Source organism: Lissotriton vulgaris, chromosome 1_1, assembly GCF_964263255.1.
Source record: "Lissotriton vulgaris chromosome 1_1, aLisVul1.2, whole genome shotgun sequence".
Lineage (NCBI taxonomy): Eukaryota > Metazoa > Chordata > Amphibia > Caudata > Salamandridae > Lissotriton > Lissotriton vulgaris.
This window is the reverse complement of record NC_141685.1, coordinates 1825328288-1825343483: the sequence shown is the minus strand read 5'-3', so window position 1 is coordinate 1825343483 and position 15196 is coordinate 1825328288. Positions and strand designations below refer to the sequence as shown.

Genomic DNA, 15196 nt, shown 5'->3' with positions numbered 1-15196 from the left:
AGCATTACCGCTACCGTGGTAGCATGGGCAGTGTTGAGATAGGTACCATGCTACTAGGCAGTGGTACTGTGGTACCGGAGACCCAAAATATATATATTTTTAACATTTTGACATGGGCCAGTCAGTTAGGAAGTGCCCAGCCTGGCCCCTTATGTAGCCATTGGAATTTGTCAGTACTCAGGGACTGAGTTCCCGAGGCATGTAATGGCTGCTACAAAATAGTCTCCATGTTGTCACCAGCCAATTTGGATCTGCCCATCCACTTTGAATGGGCAAGTTAGAGCATATCTGGACACCATCGGTCCATATAGTTCTAACTTTTAACCAGCATTAATCTCTTTATGTTGACCCCAACACCTTTTTAAATGCTAATTTCTCAAAAACGACTGAGGGGGGTTGTACCAAATCACAAAAATATTTTTTTCAGTATAGTTTTAACCAAATTTAGTTTAACTCCATTCAGCTGCATTTTATGTATAAGAGAGCAATTATTTCAATGGGAATTAAAATGGAAAAGCACACCTTTTTCTAGGCCCCAGTTCGATGAATCATTGTGAAACTTTCCAAAACGGAGCTAAAGTGGATGAGCTTTCGTTAAATGGGGCCAAAGTTATTAAACAAACCAAAATACAATCTCTAGACTAACCTTAACTACATAGTGGCGGCTGCGAATGCGATATATATATTTTGCACCTTGTTTTTCTTCAAAGAAGTTTAAGTCACAAGACTGTTGTGACTCCTCCCTTATCCCAGAATGCATTAGCACACTGACTCTACCCCAGATTATTTTCCAGCTGAAAAGTGAGTAGTGTAAGTGCTACGTGTTTACTTTATGAGAGATTACCGATTACATGATATGAGTAATATGTGGAAAGCAAGGTAGATATATATGATCATCACCTGCTTCTGGGCTGGAGCAAGGGAGCCTGTGAATTTACAGAACATCTAAACAGTAATACTTACTGTATGCACATGGTGTTGACCAAATAACTCCCTTACACATATCAATAGCAGATATCTTCACCAGAAAAGCTCAACTTTTGGGGCACTAGTAGGTTGCTTTTAGCTCTAGTATAGCATGTTTGGCTACATTTAACTATCTATCTGTCTATACCAGTTTTGGAAATAGCAGACTGCATATGGAGTTTTGCAAAGGAGACAAAAAGTTGTTAAGACTTTTCAAATGGCTTATTTTTGGCAATAGAGTACATAAGTGCTTTGTTAATATAATGACTGAAGCACCCTTTCAGATTTAGAGTCAGGTAAAAGACAGGTAGCTCAAAGGTTAGGTTGATGTTAAAAGAGGAGACAAACTTGGGCAAGAATGTTGGGTTAGTGCTTAGACATATTAGTGAGATACAATTGTTTGGGATCCATACATACAAGTTCTGAGTGAAGCGATTGCTGTGAGGAAAGCCAACTTTCAAGATAGATACTGTAATGCACAGGAATGGAGAGTATCACAAGGATGGTCATTAGGTCATGCGGAGTACAACGTTAAAGTTCCACAAAGGGGAAGGAGGTCATTTTGGAGGAATAAGCCTTTCTAGCACTTCCATGAATGATTTAATAACAACCGCTCTATAGATTGACACAAGTTGTCTGTTCTGAAGGTATGCTGCAACTGCAGTGAGGTGTAGTTGTATGGGGGTATTTACACTAACCCTGTGTTAGAAAGAGGTTTGGCACAACGGCCAGGGTGCCTGACTCCGGACCACAGGGTTCACGGTTCGATCCGGGTGCCGGCGGCAGGTTAGCCCAGCACCATGCGACTCTGGGCCATAGCTCACGTAATATTCCCAATGGGTCCCAGCGCCTTGACACCCTTGGGTAATTGTGCGCTTTACAAATACTGGATTTCTGGATTTCATTTATGAAGGTGAAGAAGCTAGAAAACAATGTCCTGTACAGAAACTGTAAAAGGGTTGATCTGTTTGTAAATAATACAGTGCCTAAATCACTTCCATTTGGATGAGTAGCATGTAAGAGAAGTAGGTTTCCTAACATCTTTTAGAATTACCATGCATTCTTATAGTACCCACTTAGGTAATAAATTGCTAGATTAAGCGGTTTGGGATCAGGATGTCTAAGAAGATCTTGGTGCTGAAGGAGGTCTGGCCAAGCTAGAAGCTTCTGCTGAGGTGTGACTGATTTCTCTAGCAGCTTTGAGAACAATGGCTATCATTACCATGTTGGTGCCACTAAGATTAGAGTCAGACACTAGTTGTATCTTCCCTACAACATATGGGGTGAGGGGAAGAGGCGGAAAAGTGAAAGCAGATGAAGATATTCCGGACGAATTGATCCATAGAGAACTGTCCCAGTACTGAGGGTGTTGGTATCTGGTGATAACGTTTTGGCATTTTGTGTTTTTGGGAACTGCAAACAGGTCTATTGTTAGCCCCTTCGTTGCTTCCGACGGCCAACGGCCGTTGCGCGCACTACCTCCGTAGTGCTGAGCACGTCCGTTGGCCGTCGCGGCCCCTCCAACTGCGCTAAACCGCCGCACCGCGGTTAGAGTCACACAACAGTAGAAGTACTTTTGAAGGACTTGTGGGTGGAGTTCACATTCATGCAGCTGTTGCTGTTTATGCATCCTACTGAGCAGGTCCGCAAAGTATTAGTTCAATCCCAGATGATGCTCCCCAAAGATGTGACTGTTGTGGCAGGTTGCCCAATGCCTATCTCCTTTGATAAATGCGAAAGATGTGTGCCTCTCAAGGGTTGGTTCCCCCTTGCATGGGTCCCTCCCTGCTTTTGAATGTAGAACATGGCCATCACGTTTCCATCTTTAGGGAGGGCAGTTTTAACCTGAAGAAATGTTCTGAAGTCTAGTCTGATGGCTAGCGATTTTAAGTAGTTGATGTAAAGACCTTGGTGCTGACGATACCATGTACCTTGGATTGTCATGTAGCGAAGGTGGGGATTCCAACACCCGAGAAAGGCATCAGTGATAATGATCACTTGTGGGATGGGGTCTAGATAGGGATTGCTGATAAATAGACTGTTGTTGCTCAACCAGCAAGGAGAATGCTAGACCCTTGTTATTACCAACACTACATCCTCCCAATGCCCTTCTGCCAATTGCCACGATAGACACCCTTGAGGTAGTCTCATGTGCAGTGTGTTGCGCAGGACCATTGCTGTGCAAGAAGCCTTCATGCCCAATAGTTTCATCACAGTTTGTAAAGTGGTGGGATGAAGTGTCTGAAAATGAGGCAGAAGCTGCTGGTATGTCAGCACCCTCTGTGGGTTTGGTTACGCCTTGCCCATCTCTGCCTTCCAAGACTTATTCTAGGAAGAGTTGAATTTAGTGGGGTTGGAGATGCAACGTTTTCGCACTGAGTGCGTGCTAGGCGCTGCATTCTGCTACTATTATCAGCCAGTCATCTATATATGGAAACATACGAATGGCATGTCTGCGAAGATGAGCTGCAATGTTGCCAGGAACTTGGTAAATGCCCTTGAGGCTGTGGTAACCCCAAAAGGGAGAACTTTGAACCGGCTGTGTTTACCACTTACCATAAAGCGAAGGTACTAATGCAAATTCAACAAAACCATCCACTCTTCTGGATTCAGGGCAGATAGAACCTGGGCAGGGTGATTAGTTTGAACTTGAACCTCCGAAGGGAGAATTTCAGAGGGTCAAAATCGAGAATGGGACGAATCCTTCCTTCTTCTGCACCAGGAAATAGGAGTAACAGCCAGTACTGATCTCTCAAGCCAGCACCCTCTCGTTGGCTCACTTGGCTAACACAAGTTGAACTTCCCCTTGGAGTATGGACAAGTTAACCTCCGGGAAGTGCTGTGGTGTGGGAAGCATATCCAGGGGATGTGACAGCTAGGGTAAGGAGTACCCACGTTCCACAATCAGGAGCACCCATTTGGAAGTGATGCTCCTCTACCCAGGGAGGTAGACAGTGATATGTCGTCCCGCCAGGTGTTCTTGAGCTGTTGAAGGTGATTTACAGTGCTTCAGAGACAACTGCAGCAGAGAAGAATGGAATTTAGGTAATGTGTTGAACCTAGGGACCTAAGTGCTGTCGGCCCGATCCCTTGCCTCTCCCAAGAAAGGACAGATGCATGCTGTTGCCGAGGTGCATTCTCTGTTGCCTCTGCTGGTACCCCTTGCCGAAGGCCCAAACTGGGTGAGATTGCTGGGAGAACTGCTGAGCAGGCAGAGGTAAGCCTGGAGAGGGTGCCGTGGCCTACCTCTTTTTAAATCTTTCCAAGTTAGAGTCACCTTCGCTCCAAAGAGCCCAGAACTATCATATGGCATGTCCAATAAAGATTGTTGGATGATGTTAGAAAAGCTAGTGGAGCAAATCCAAGCATGGCGCAGAAGCACCACCCTGGTTCTGAATGCTCTACCGAGACAGTTGGTAGAATCAAGACCTAAACATATGAAGTATCTTGCTGGGCACCCTGACCTTCTTAAATAAGGTGTTGTGGGGGATGGCAGGAAGTCATCAGGGACAGCTGGTAAGATGTCCGTCACTCTGTTCCACAGCGCATTAGAGTAACTCCCTGACAGACAGATCACGCGCTTGGCAAATGTCTCTATAGGTTTTAACTCCCTGTCTAGCAGGGTAGCGGGAAACATGTTGGAACTGACCATTTAGAAACAACTGCACCACCAGGTTTTCAAGTGTGGGGTGTTCTTTGTGGAGGCCCAGATTCCCAGGGGTAGGTCTGTGCTGCCTTGCAATTTGTCTATTAACTGGGGTGCAAGATCCTGGCTTTGCCTAGGTGCGAGGAGAGATTACCAATTTATTTGACCTTTACTTTACTTTACTTTACTTTGTGTACTTATAGAGCGCAAGCGAATCATCCCTGAAGGGATCTCTCGGCGCTGTGCAGGAAAGGTGCGGAGGACACAGCCAACTAGAACCGCCATGTTTTCAACAATTTTTTTTACCTGGGCAATTCATCACAGGCCCTAATATTTGCTGGTAGTTTGTTCCAATGACTACGGGCTAGATGACAAAAGGCTCTACACTTGAAGTAAATTGTAGGATTCATTAGTACCTTAAGTGACCACAAGCATATTTCTGTGACATGTTCATCTAAAGAACTAGTTGCCCAACATTATTAGGAATAACATATCCCAAACCTAATTCGGTACCTCCACTTCACATCTTTTATTCTCTTTCTGGGTCAGTATCCCAAAAAAATAAAATTACATTTAGTTTCAGGTCATGGTTACCTACCTCCGACTGAGGAGTGACGGGTGAAGGCTGGAGTGATTCACTGGGTGGTGCTGGCACAAACCCATTGGTTATATGATTTGCATTATGTACTTCAAGCTTCACACCTTCAAGACCAGGAATGGAAGACAGCTGAAATCAGAAACAGAAGTAGAAAATCAAAATAACAGTTCCATGTTCACCCTAAATTCAAAGGAGCAGAGAAGGGACTAAACTACTGCCAGAGCACATTCAGGCGTATCACCAAGTTCAGTCAATAATAAAAGTGAGGAATTTAAGGAGATTTTTTCACCCTGCTATTATTATGAAAGGCCATGTGGATCACTTTCTTATATAGCAGGTTGTAATAATTGTTGCCACAGTTCTAAGAATTAACATTGGACTTACAAGCAGCATCATTGAATTGTTGTCTTCCAAAATGTTCACTTCAGAAAATTAGGATCATACATTTCGCAGCACATCAGTGTACAGTATTCTTCTCTCATCTATAGCCTCCTATCTGTTATATCTGAATTAACCCCACTGGCATTCAACTTACATTATTCAAAAAGGTACCCAGAAACAGGAAATGCTTACATTACAGATTACAATCTGTTGGATTCGCTACCAGGGGTACAGCGGCGAATCAAACAAATCATTCGGTACACAATTTAACATACTACAAAGCATATAATTTTTAATTCTACCAGAATGTTTTAGAAGTAAAACAGTATATAGGATAACATAGCATAACTTCAATAGCTTAATGGTTAACAATTAAGTGTTTCTGAAATACTGCAAACAAACGGTGTATTTTTAATCCTTAATCTTCAACAAAGACTATGTGGTAAAGTAATTGAACTAACAAAAGCAAGCAGGGCATCAGAGGAAGGTATATTTGACAACCAGCAAACGGGTTTGTGGCAACTATTATTTCAATTCAAAATGTCACAAGTCAGTGAAAACCTATGTGCTCAAATTAAACTTTCTGCAACCAATATCCATTTACATGTTTTACGTAACCAGTTGAGGTTATATGGGCAGTGCACCCCCACCTCTGTGGTAATGCCATACTATAAAAATATAAAAAGCAACAATAAGATGCTAATACTGATACTTATTCACTCTATCATTCAAACCTGATAACCACACTCATGAACGGTTATTATATTGTCATGACTTATTCTTAAATGTTTACCTTTTTTTCTTATATGTCTTTATAATTTGCAACAAAAACAAATTTCAAAAGAAATGTTTGGTTTCAAATTTCAAACAATTGAATAAATACATCAGTATTTACACAACATAGACAAAACACTTACAATATGTACAACATTGAACAAAACACAAAAACTCTACACATTACATATAAGACATCACAGTGCAAATCATATCATAGCTTTGGTTCTGTGTAATCAAACGAATTTTGAAAATATAACAATAGCCTCTGCTTCACAAATGAAACAATGTATGTATATACTCTGCAAGGGCAGTTACCAAACAGTGGTCCTACTGAGCTCCAACCTAATTTCTTATACAAATGTGAATTAATTTTTCAAATGAGCTACAGTGGAGATGCATAAATAAAACACTTGTTTGGTTTTGATTTTAAAAAATTGTTGACGTGTTTCGAACACTTTCCAACGATTTTTGAGGGTTCTCCTCCGGACTCAGACCACAAATAGAGCGCCTTTCCTCCGCAGAGCATCACCTTGCCGTCTCATCAACCTTAGTCCCTGTGTTGAGATGCCCGGAACGTGTAAAGAAACAAAGACTCTGTGCGCCAGTACCGAGGATTTCGTCACAACAAATATGGCTCACTAATGGCCAAATGACTGACAGACTAGGCTGCATGCCAGCTCTGAACATCGACAGTGAGAATTGCGGGAAGACTAAGGTTGATGAGACAGCAAGGTGATGCTCTGCGGAGGAAAGGAGCTCTATTTTACATTTCCCTGTCAGGGCTTAACTCTTCAATCCAAGGTGTGACTGAGACCCCCAATTAAGACTGGCGATGTTGCTCAGGTACACCTTCTGAGGAGAGCTTGGTGCCGTTGGGGTATGGGTCAAAGCATCAACCTCCCACATGAGCCGGATCGGAGGGGGATGGAGAAGGGGGCACAATCTTCTGTTAGGGCTCGCTGTTAGAAAGCAACACAGCTTTTGTAAAAGAGGGAGAAATCCTGAGAGACAATGAGCCTTTCCCCAATAACCCCCCACCCCCACATCACGGTGTTTTTCAACAAAAGGTGTCTCAATACTAACCCATAATACTCTTACATTTCTGAATGTTGGAGCTTATGTAAGCCTTCACGCTGAATTCTTTGATCTTGAATACCAATCCCAAATAGCCTCAACATAGACAGGGATTAGGACTGCCTGTGCCCTAGACTTGCAGCCCACATCCTTAAGTGGCAGAAGCAGCATCATAGGAAGAAGAGAGGGTGGAAAGGTGGCATCTCCCCTAAGATATATTTTCAATTCCCCCATTATTTTTCCGGAGGAGACCCCACTGTCTTCTACATTACATCTTCTGATAAATGCCTGTGCAGGGATCTTTGATAAAGAAAATGTCAGGAAGAACGTAGTCATAATTCCTCAATCTTTTCCCCCACGAGATGGGTATTTGTCAAAAAGGCATCCTCACATAAGTTACCAGCACACAAACAAAGAAATAATTTACCATTAGACGTCAAACGAAACCCAACCTTCCTCTAGCCTCCCATAATTTGGTGTAACCAGCCATGCAATGAAGAACCCTAGATATTAGTATGCACCTACAGATAATATGTGAAAGGTAAATGTTTTTAACTGCTTTAGTGAAAGAGTACACCAAGCATGAGGTATAGTAACAGAACCAGATATACTGACTTTTCAACTGTCCCAATACTTAAAATGTTGTGCAGGTGACGCAGACACGTCTGTATGTTTTCAAGAAAAATGTTTCACGTGATATGTTTTAAGATTATGTAGCAGTGATATTGGATTTTACTTTAAACCCATTTTGACTCACCATTACACACTACACCTTCAAATGACAGGAACTTTCATCAACAGATCAACAATCCCGAGTTGTATGTCAGGATTTCCTCCCAGGTATCATTCTCTGTTGCTGTTTGGATATGTGTGCTGGGAATCACGAGCAATCTATACCCCCTTTTGGATTTATTTGGATCATTTTCAATGGGAACCAGAACATACAGAGAATAATCTTCTTTTGTGTGTGCACAGTTTGCACATTCACGCTCATTTAACAGATTTGTCTTCACTATTACAAATATTTCTCATTTGTGATGGGTTAATTACGATCAACTTCGCAGTGCAATATACTTGGTTGTAGAAATCTCGAATTGCCACTTACGAAAACTGTATATTTCAGATGCAGAGGCAACATCTGCACTACTTCCCGTTTTTGATTTGAACTAATGAGATCAATATTTTGGAGCTTTCACAAAGCTTTGGCGGTCAGAATTGTGACTGCATGTCTCCGAAGGTGTTCATCAATATTCGCATCACCAATATTAAACAAGCTTAGATCCAGGAATGGTTTTCCGACAAAGATGGGATAAATGCATCTTTCAACTCCATGAACGCTATGTCACTTGGCTTCAATATTAATAGCAACCAAGTCTTCTAAAGACGAATCGCAAAGAATACTGGTTCTATTTGGAAGTCATGAAAATCCTACTGAAGAAGCTAGTCCTGACAAATCAGTTTCATCCAACAATTAATTACAATTTTATTTCTAAATATGGCTTTTACCAGGTTGACGAAATCAAGCTGGTTAAAGCCCTTTTCAGCGAAAAAATAATTTTCTTTAGGTTGGTTTTCCTGACCAGTTTTTAAGGCGAGGTTCCCTCCCTACCTTCATTTTACATTCTCTTTTACAGAGAAAGCCCCCCCTTAACTCCCCAATCCTTGACCCCACCTTTAAACCCTCTCGAGTACCTTCAATCTACCTTTGCCAACACATCCAACGAACACCCCCAACTCCTTCTTGAGGGAGCTCTTATTATTTTGACTAGGCCACTCTAAAAACACCCCCAACTCATGTATCCCACCCACCATTTTCAGTTCCCAACTTGTTTACCTTCTTAAGTCGGTCTTAGTTCTTTTATTCCCCTTTCTCTGCTTCGACTCCTTTACTGTTGCAGTACTGGACTGCGACAGACAAAGTAAAGAACATCATAACTTTTATTTTTTACAACAATTTATTTGTAAAATTCCTATTGTTCCATGAATTGCAAGACCTTTTCTTTAATCCGATATAACTTTTTCAAAAAACAATCTATTTTCGTGTAAAAGTTATTTCACTAATATACCATTTCTTCAAAATGATTTTTTTTAAGACTGTCTTATTTGATTTTGGAATTCGCCATAATGACACAATGCCAAAAAACACTACCACTTTTAAAAAGAATTATATAAAAGTATAGAAGTCGATGTCCAGACACTTAAGGTAAAATATGGTTATGTTAAACCATGTACATCGTACAAAGTTCCTTGTAAACAACCTCAAAAGGCACATAAGCCCTGTATGCCAGTTTATTAACATTTGACTCTTCCAACTGTCATCAGGCACAAGTCCAGGCAAGGAACTCTGCCGCTATGCATATCTCAACTATTCCTTCCAGGCATGCCAACTCCACTCAGGTCCAATACATCAACACTCTCCCACCTCCCAGAATCAGACTTGCGAGGCACAAGCCAAGCCCTTGTCCTATCCAACTTGAATGGTGGATCTACTGACGTTCCTGAGTCTACAGAGGTTTCTGAGAAACAGGTCCTACTAGCCGACTCAAAGGGCTTGTTAACTACGATCACACCATTCCTTCCTGATAAAACTGTGCTGCCATCGCCTTAAAGGCTTTAACTACTGAAGCTTTTGCATTCCTCGCCGAAAAGCTGAGCACCTCTGGAGCAAGTCAGACTGGAGACCAAGAAATATAAAAAACAAGAAAAAAAAACAAGCTACAAGTCTTAGCATGTTTCTTTTGTGTGGCAAAGATCTGGAACAATCTCTCTCCCCTTTAGCAAGATGAACACTTCACTCCTGCAGCTAACTGCATTACACTCCCTTTATGCAATACTTAATCATTCCCCAACCATGACCAGATCTAGAATTCTGCGTTCCCATAATATGCATGGCATTTCCATGCTCCCTACCTAGGCCTGTACTCTAGCAAAAGGATTACATGCATTTGCACACGTACAAAATACTCCCTGTGGTTTCAGTGGTGATTTTAACTTGGAATCTAGGGTCTCACTGAGGAAGACCAGAAGAGACGTTTCCCATAAAAGGGCTAAACAGGGAACTAGATGCAACACTGGATCTGCAGGCTGACAGATTAATGGCCATGGGTATTGGAATTAGAACCCAAATAATTCATATGGGCGAAAAATGGGGAGCAAGACCCTTCAAAAGAGACACACAGAGGTCTAAGTCCAATTAGGGTGAACATCTGAAAGCCCAGATAGAAGAGCAACTAGATTTTAAGCCTAAGCGTGTGTAAAAGTGTTTCAAAGACCTGTGAAAAAGTTTCTTTGAAAAATTAGACTACCAAACTCCAGATGATCATCACCGATATATCTATATAAGGGACTACAGACAGTCTCTGAAGTTCATTCAATCTGTAATTATTCCATTTGATTCTCCATGCCCCCCATCTTGAGTTCCCAGGTATCCTTAGAAACCATTTTGAGCCTCAAAGAAACCCCAGTATTTCTCCTAGAAGTGATGCTCTACCTCCCTGGCTACCATGTAGGAATCCAGCACTATGTTAATCCCACTGCATCATTGAGGTGTAATGTAACCAACCCCTCAAATTAAGATATAATGTGGGGTTTCAAGTGTTATTATCTAACCATCGTGAGCATTCCCACTTCAGCAGAAAAATTATTCATATTCTAGGCTTTTGAACAATTAACTTGAGAAATGTTTTAATTTACATAGAAAAAAAATCAACTTCGTTTTCAGTCCGGAATTTTTTTTAACATATAGCCTAGAAATTAAATGGAAAAGAAAATTGCCCAAACCTTAGCATCCAGAATGTTTAGCGTTGTTTCAATCTGTTGAATACGGAGTGAAAGTGCAGCCAGTTTCTAGAAGAGAACCAGGATATAAAATGTCAGTACGGGAATAACATAAAAAATATTAGCACAGTCGGAGTCCACTATGTTTTAATACAAGGTCAAAACGTTCTTATTGTCAAAAACCTATATTACTGTAACATCAGCAGCCAAGGATAAATGCAGCATTTCCTGCAGACTAGGCAAGAAATGCGCAAAACAAGCTCTTCTTATTCGCTTACCCCTGACAATGCTGAACTGCTACCATATTCACTTGTGTGCCAGAGACAACCGGGTTCCTGTCAACCTTACACCATGTTGTCAAAAAATACAAATGAATTTAATACGTAGTGGTTATGTTTTCTGATAAGGTAAAGCTATGGTTTTGAAATTACAGAGAAATCTTTTGATGCAGCTTTTTAAATGTCATTGGTTCTCCTGTTTCATGGGAGGAAACCCATAGAAAAACAATCAAAATCACTCGTGGTATCAGAAAGTCAATGTCTGGATATCAGTGCCAGAGCTTGCTTTGGCAGGACAGTGTTATCCCAGGGATAATTGCCTAATACATTCCTCTTCAATTCCTGTAAACAACACATCAATATCAAAACTGCAGTTAGGCAGAAGGCCTGTAATCTAATAAACAGCATGTTTTGTGTTTTGAAAAATTATCATTGCCAAGCTATTTAGAAATGAGCAGGACAGCTCAAAACAGCACACTATTTAATACTTCTTCCTCTTGCCTCAAATCCATGAAGATACTAAGGACACACTCTCTGATTTCCCTTCTGACCTGCTGACTATTTCCACTGGAATTCTGGCGTGGAACAGGTCTACTGGACATACTGGATATTATCCCTTCTCGTCCACCTCAAGTCTTCCTTTAACAGAAGGTCACCAAGGTCTTTACACAACCTGCATCTTCCTGCTCCACAACAACTCTGGCAGTTGTGGAGCAGTGGTATTTCCACAATGTCAAGGAAGGGCAATAAAACAGTAAAGTCATTAGCTTTACTGACACAACTTTTCATTACCCATAATCCTATAAATTGACCAGCATATGGCACAAAACTGCATCTTTTATTCACATTTACACATAAAAACAGGTTGAATTTTGCTACAGACAGCAAGTAAGGTTTTGCGTTTTCATACTCCTGGCGAAATGAGTTACAAGGATCCAAGGAGGGAGAAAGATCAGAAAAGAAGACATCTCAATTTCAACTTCGGACACAAAAAGAAATATTGCAAACGTAATCTGTAGAAGCCATGAATCGAGGAAAAGGCTTAAGAGGATTGTCCTGCAAATGTACCCTTATTGTAAATCCTTAGCAGCTGCACTCTATTGTTTGACATCCTTGACCCTTAGCAAAATGGATTTCCTCCTGGCCATAGCACAGAGTCTGCGCTATTGGCTGTGACTGAACACCTTTGGACGGCCCTCGATGGCGGCACTACATCTGCACTAATATTGTTGGATTTGAGTGCCTCCTTCGACACGGTGTCCCATTCTATTCTTTTGCGACATCTGGAGGAAGTTGGGATCCGGGGTTTGGCGCTGAGTTGGTTGACTTCATTTTTGGAAGAGCGGACATTCCAAGTGGATGTGCCCCCTTTTTCCTTTAATATCTTCAAGGTCGGCCAAGGTTTCGTATGCAGACAATACGCAGCTGGTAGTAGCCCTCTCTAGCACTAATGGCTGTGATACTGCCCCAGCTGCAGCAGACTTTCAAAACAGTCTCGCCTCAGTGGTGGATTGGCTGTCAGCCAATTGTCTGCAATTAAACGCATCCAAAACAGAGGTTCTGATAGTGGGCAAAGATAGGGGCTCTTGGAGTGATCTTTGGTGGCCTACTAATCTTGGTCTTGGTCCCGCACCCCCCCCCCCCCAGATCACACAATTTGTTTAATAGTAGCTAGGCATCTGTGCTTATTCCTCCCAGCACTGAGGCAGTCTTCGACGAAAGATCCAGGATTGGCTGTGGAGCAGCGTAACTCACTGCCCTATTCGGAGACCGGGGGCTGCGGCATGAGGAACCCTCGGTTTCCCAAGGGGGAGGCTACTGCGCATGTTCGGGCTGGTCAGAAAAATGACCAGCCTGAAGCAAACATGCGTGCCTGCGCCAGTAGCACTGCTGAGCAGCGTGAGCACGCACGCTCAACAACCCGTTATCTGGTGCGGCCGGTGAAGTTTCTGATGGCGGTGCGCATTGGTTGGTAAGGCAACACCCGAACGCCCCAATGGACGCACCGCCGCTGGAGTCACCTCACATATATAAACGAGGTATGTGGTCTATTGCGAGTCTCCCCACAAATAACTCCCATGGCTCCCACTGGCAGCTGTACAGACTGTGCAGGCTTATTTCGGGACTCACTACTGCAGGTTTGAACCGCCCGTACAAATCCAGCACCACACCTGACTGAGCACTGCGGAGGCCCGACATTAGTGGGTGGAACTAGTCGCCAGGCAACAACATGGCACTTTAAACCACTATATTACCGGCATTTTTCCCTCAAGAGGTTTTATCTACTCTTCAAACTAGCAGAGCCAGCAGTCAACGTTCTGCCTTGCCCAATGCCCTTGCAACCCAACGCTCTATTGTCTCCACCCATTGCGAAATCAAACCTATAGATCACATCACCAGCCTAATCATGACAGCCCCTCCACACAGTCACACTCGAAGCTCAAAAAACATCTTCCCATGTATAAACCCTAATCTTACAGAACTGCAAGATAACCAGTGTCGCATCTCTCCTTGCATACAAATATTCCCATCAAGGCTCAGATGTGGCAGTACATAGATGGCCATGCCTTGTATAGCCCATTGATAATGACCTAGTATTGTTGAGCAGATGCAGCATATGCATTGATCTGATCGGATTGTAATTGTTTCCTTGGAACTTTGAGTTGTAGTGAGTGGGTGAGGTGAGATTGCTGGGCATGTATGAGACCAGTAGTTGTTGAGCTTATGATAAAGAAAATATGGTGTAATGTGAATATGTATATTTATTATGAATTGCGAAAATATATTTTTTACAAGAAATAAAATGTTATTTTTGCAACTTGTGCGTCATAGAATCGATCGTTGCCAAGCGATTTCTCTACAGACGAAGTAAAGGTTGAGGTGAAGTTTTAGTGATATATTTGTGCTTAATTATCCCTCTAGGAACCCAAGAATGAATTGTGGTGTTACCTTTGTGGTTTTTCATTTACGCGACACTGCTTTTCACATCAAAATTATGGAATGCTGGACAAGGGCATCAATTTGTCACTTAAGCCAACAGACCTAACTGGCACTTGACTAATTTCACGCTGATCTGCAAAATTGTTAACGGCATTGATATGTCAAAATGCACAAAAGCATGTCCCCGTTTTGATGTCCCATCTTGGTACTACTAAAATCTCACCTGTCCCGCCTGTAAACTCAGACCGCAATTTAAGTGGCAATAGGCGAGAGAACAATAACTCACTTCATAACACACTTGTAAAACAAAATCTCAAGCCTCTGACGAAACGTGCGCATTTTCGACAGGTTTTGGAAGTCAAACTACAATTATTATTTTGCAGGAACATAAAAAAGTGTTCAAATAAAAAGGTAACAAAATCAACATGTTTATTAAAATAAACGTCTCAGGTTTTGTAGTCACTGCGTCCAATATAAGTGACTGATCAGTGCAAGTTACCGCACAGGACGAGGCCTGACAGACGCACCCACCAGGGTGATCATGTGAATTCTCTCTACCAGCGACATCCTGCAGACACACCAGACCCAAACGTTTCAGCGAACAATAGCGTGTCTTCTGCCGTGTAGTGCTGCATAGAGTGATACCAGACCCAAATTTCAAGATGGAATGAACGTATGCCGCTGTCGGTGCTATACTGCTCAGACCTCAGGGCCATCGATCAGTGAACGATGCACGTTCCTTCTGTCACTGGAATTACA

At 42.2% G+C, this 15196-nt stretch overlaps 1 protein-coding gene across 2 annotated transcripts in view; it reads right to left on the bottom strand.

Annotated features, from left to right (window-relative positions):
* Positions 1-15196, bottom strand: part of WASHC3 (WASH complex subunit 3) — a 102250-nt gene that overhangs the window by 75152 nt on the left and 11902 nt on the right. For both annotated transcript variants that reach the window (XM_086919245.1, XM_086919250.1), the window contains exons 3-4: positions 11223-11288; positions 5211-5339 (exon numbers count right to left, since the gene is read on the bottom strand). In XM_086919245.1, coding sequence (XP_086775371.1) covers positions 5211-5339; positions 11223-11288 — 195 coding nt within the window. The remainder of the gene's footprint in view (positions 1-5210; positions 5340-11222; positions 11289-15196) is intronic.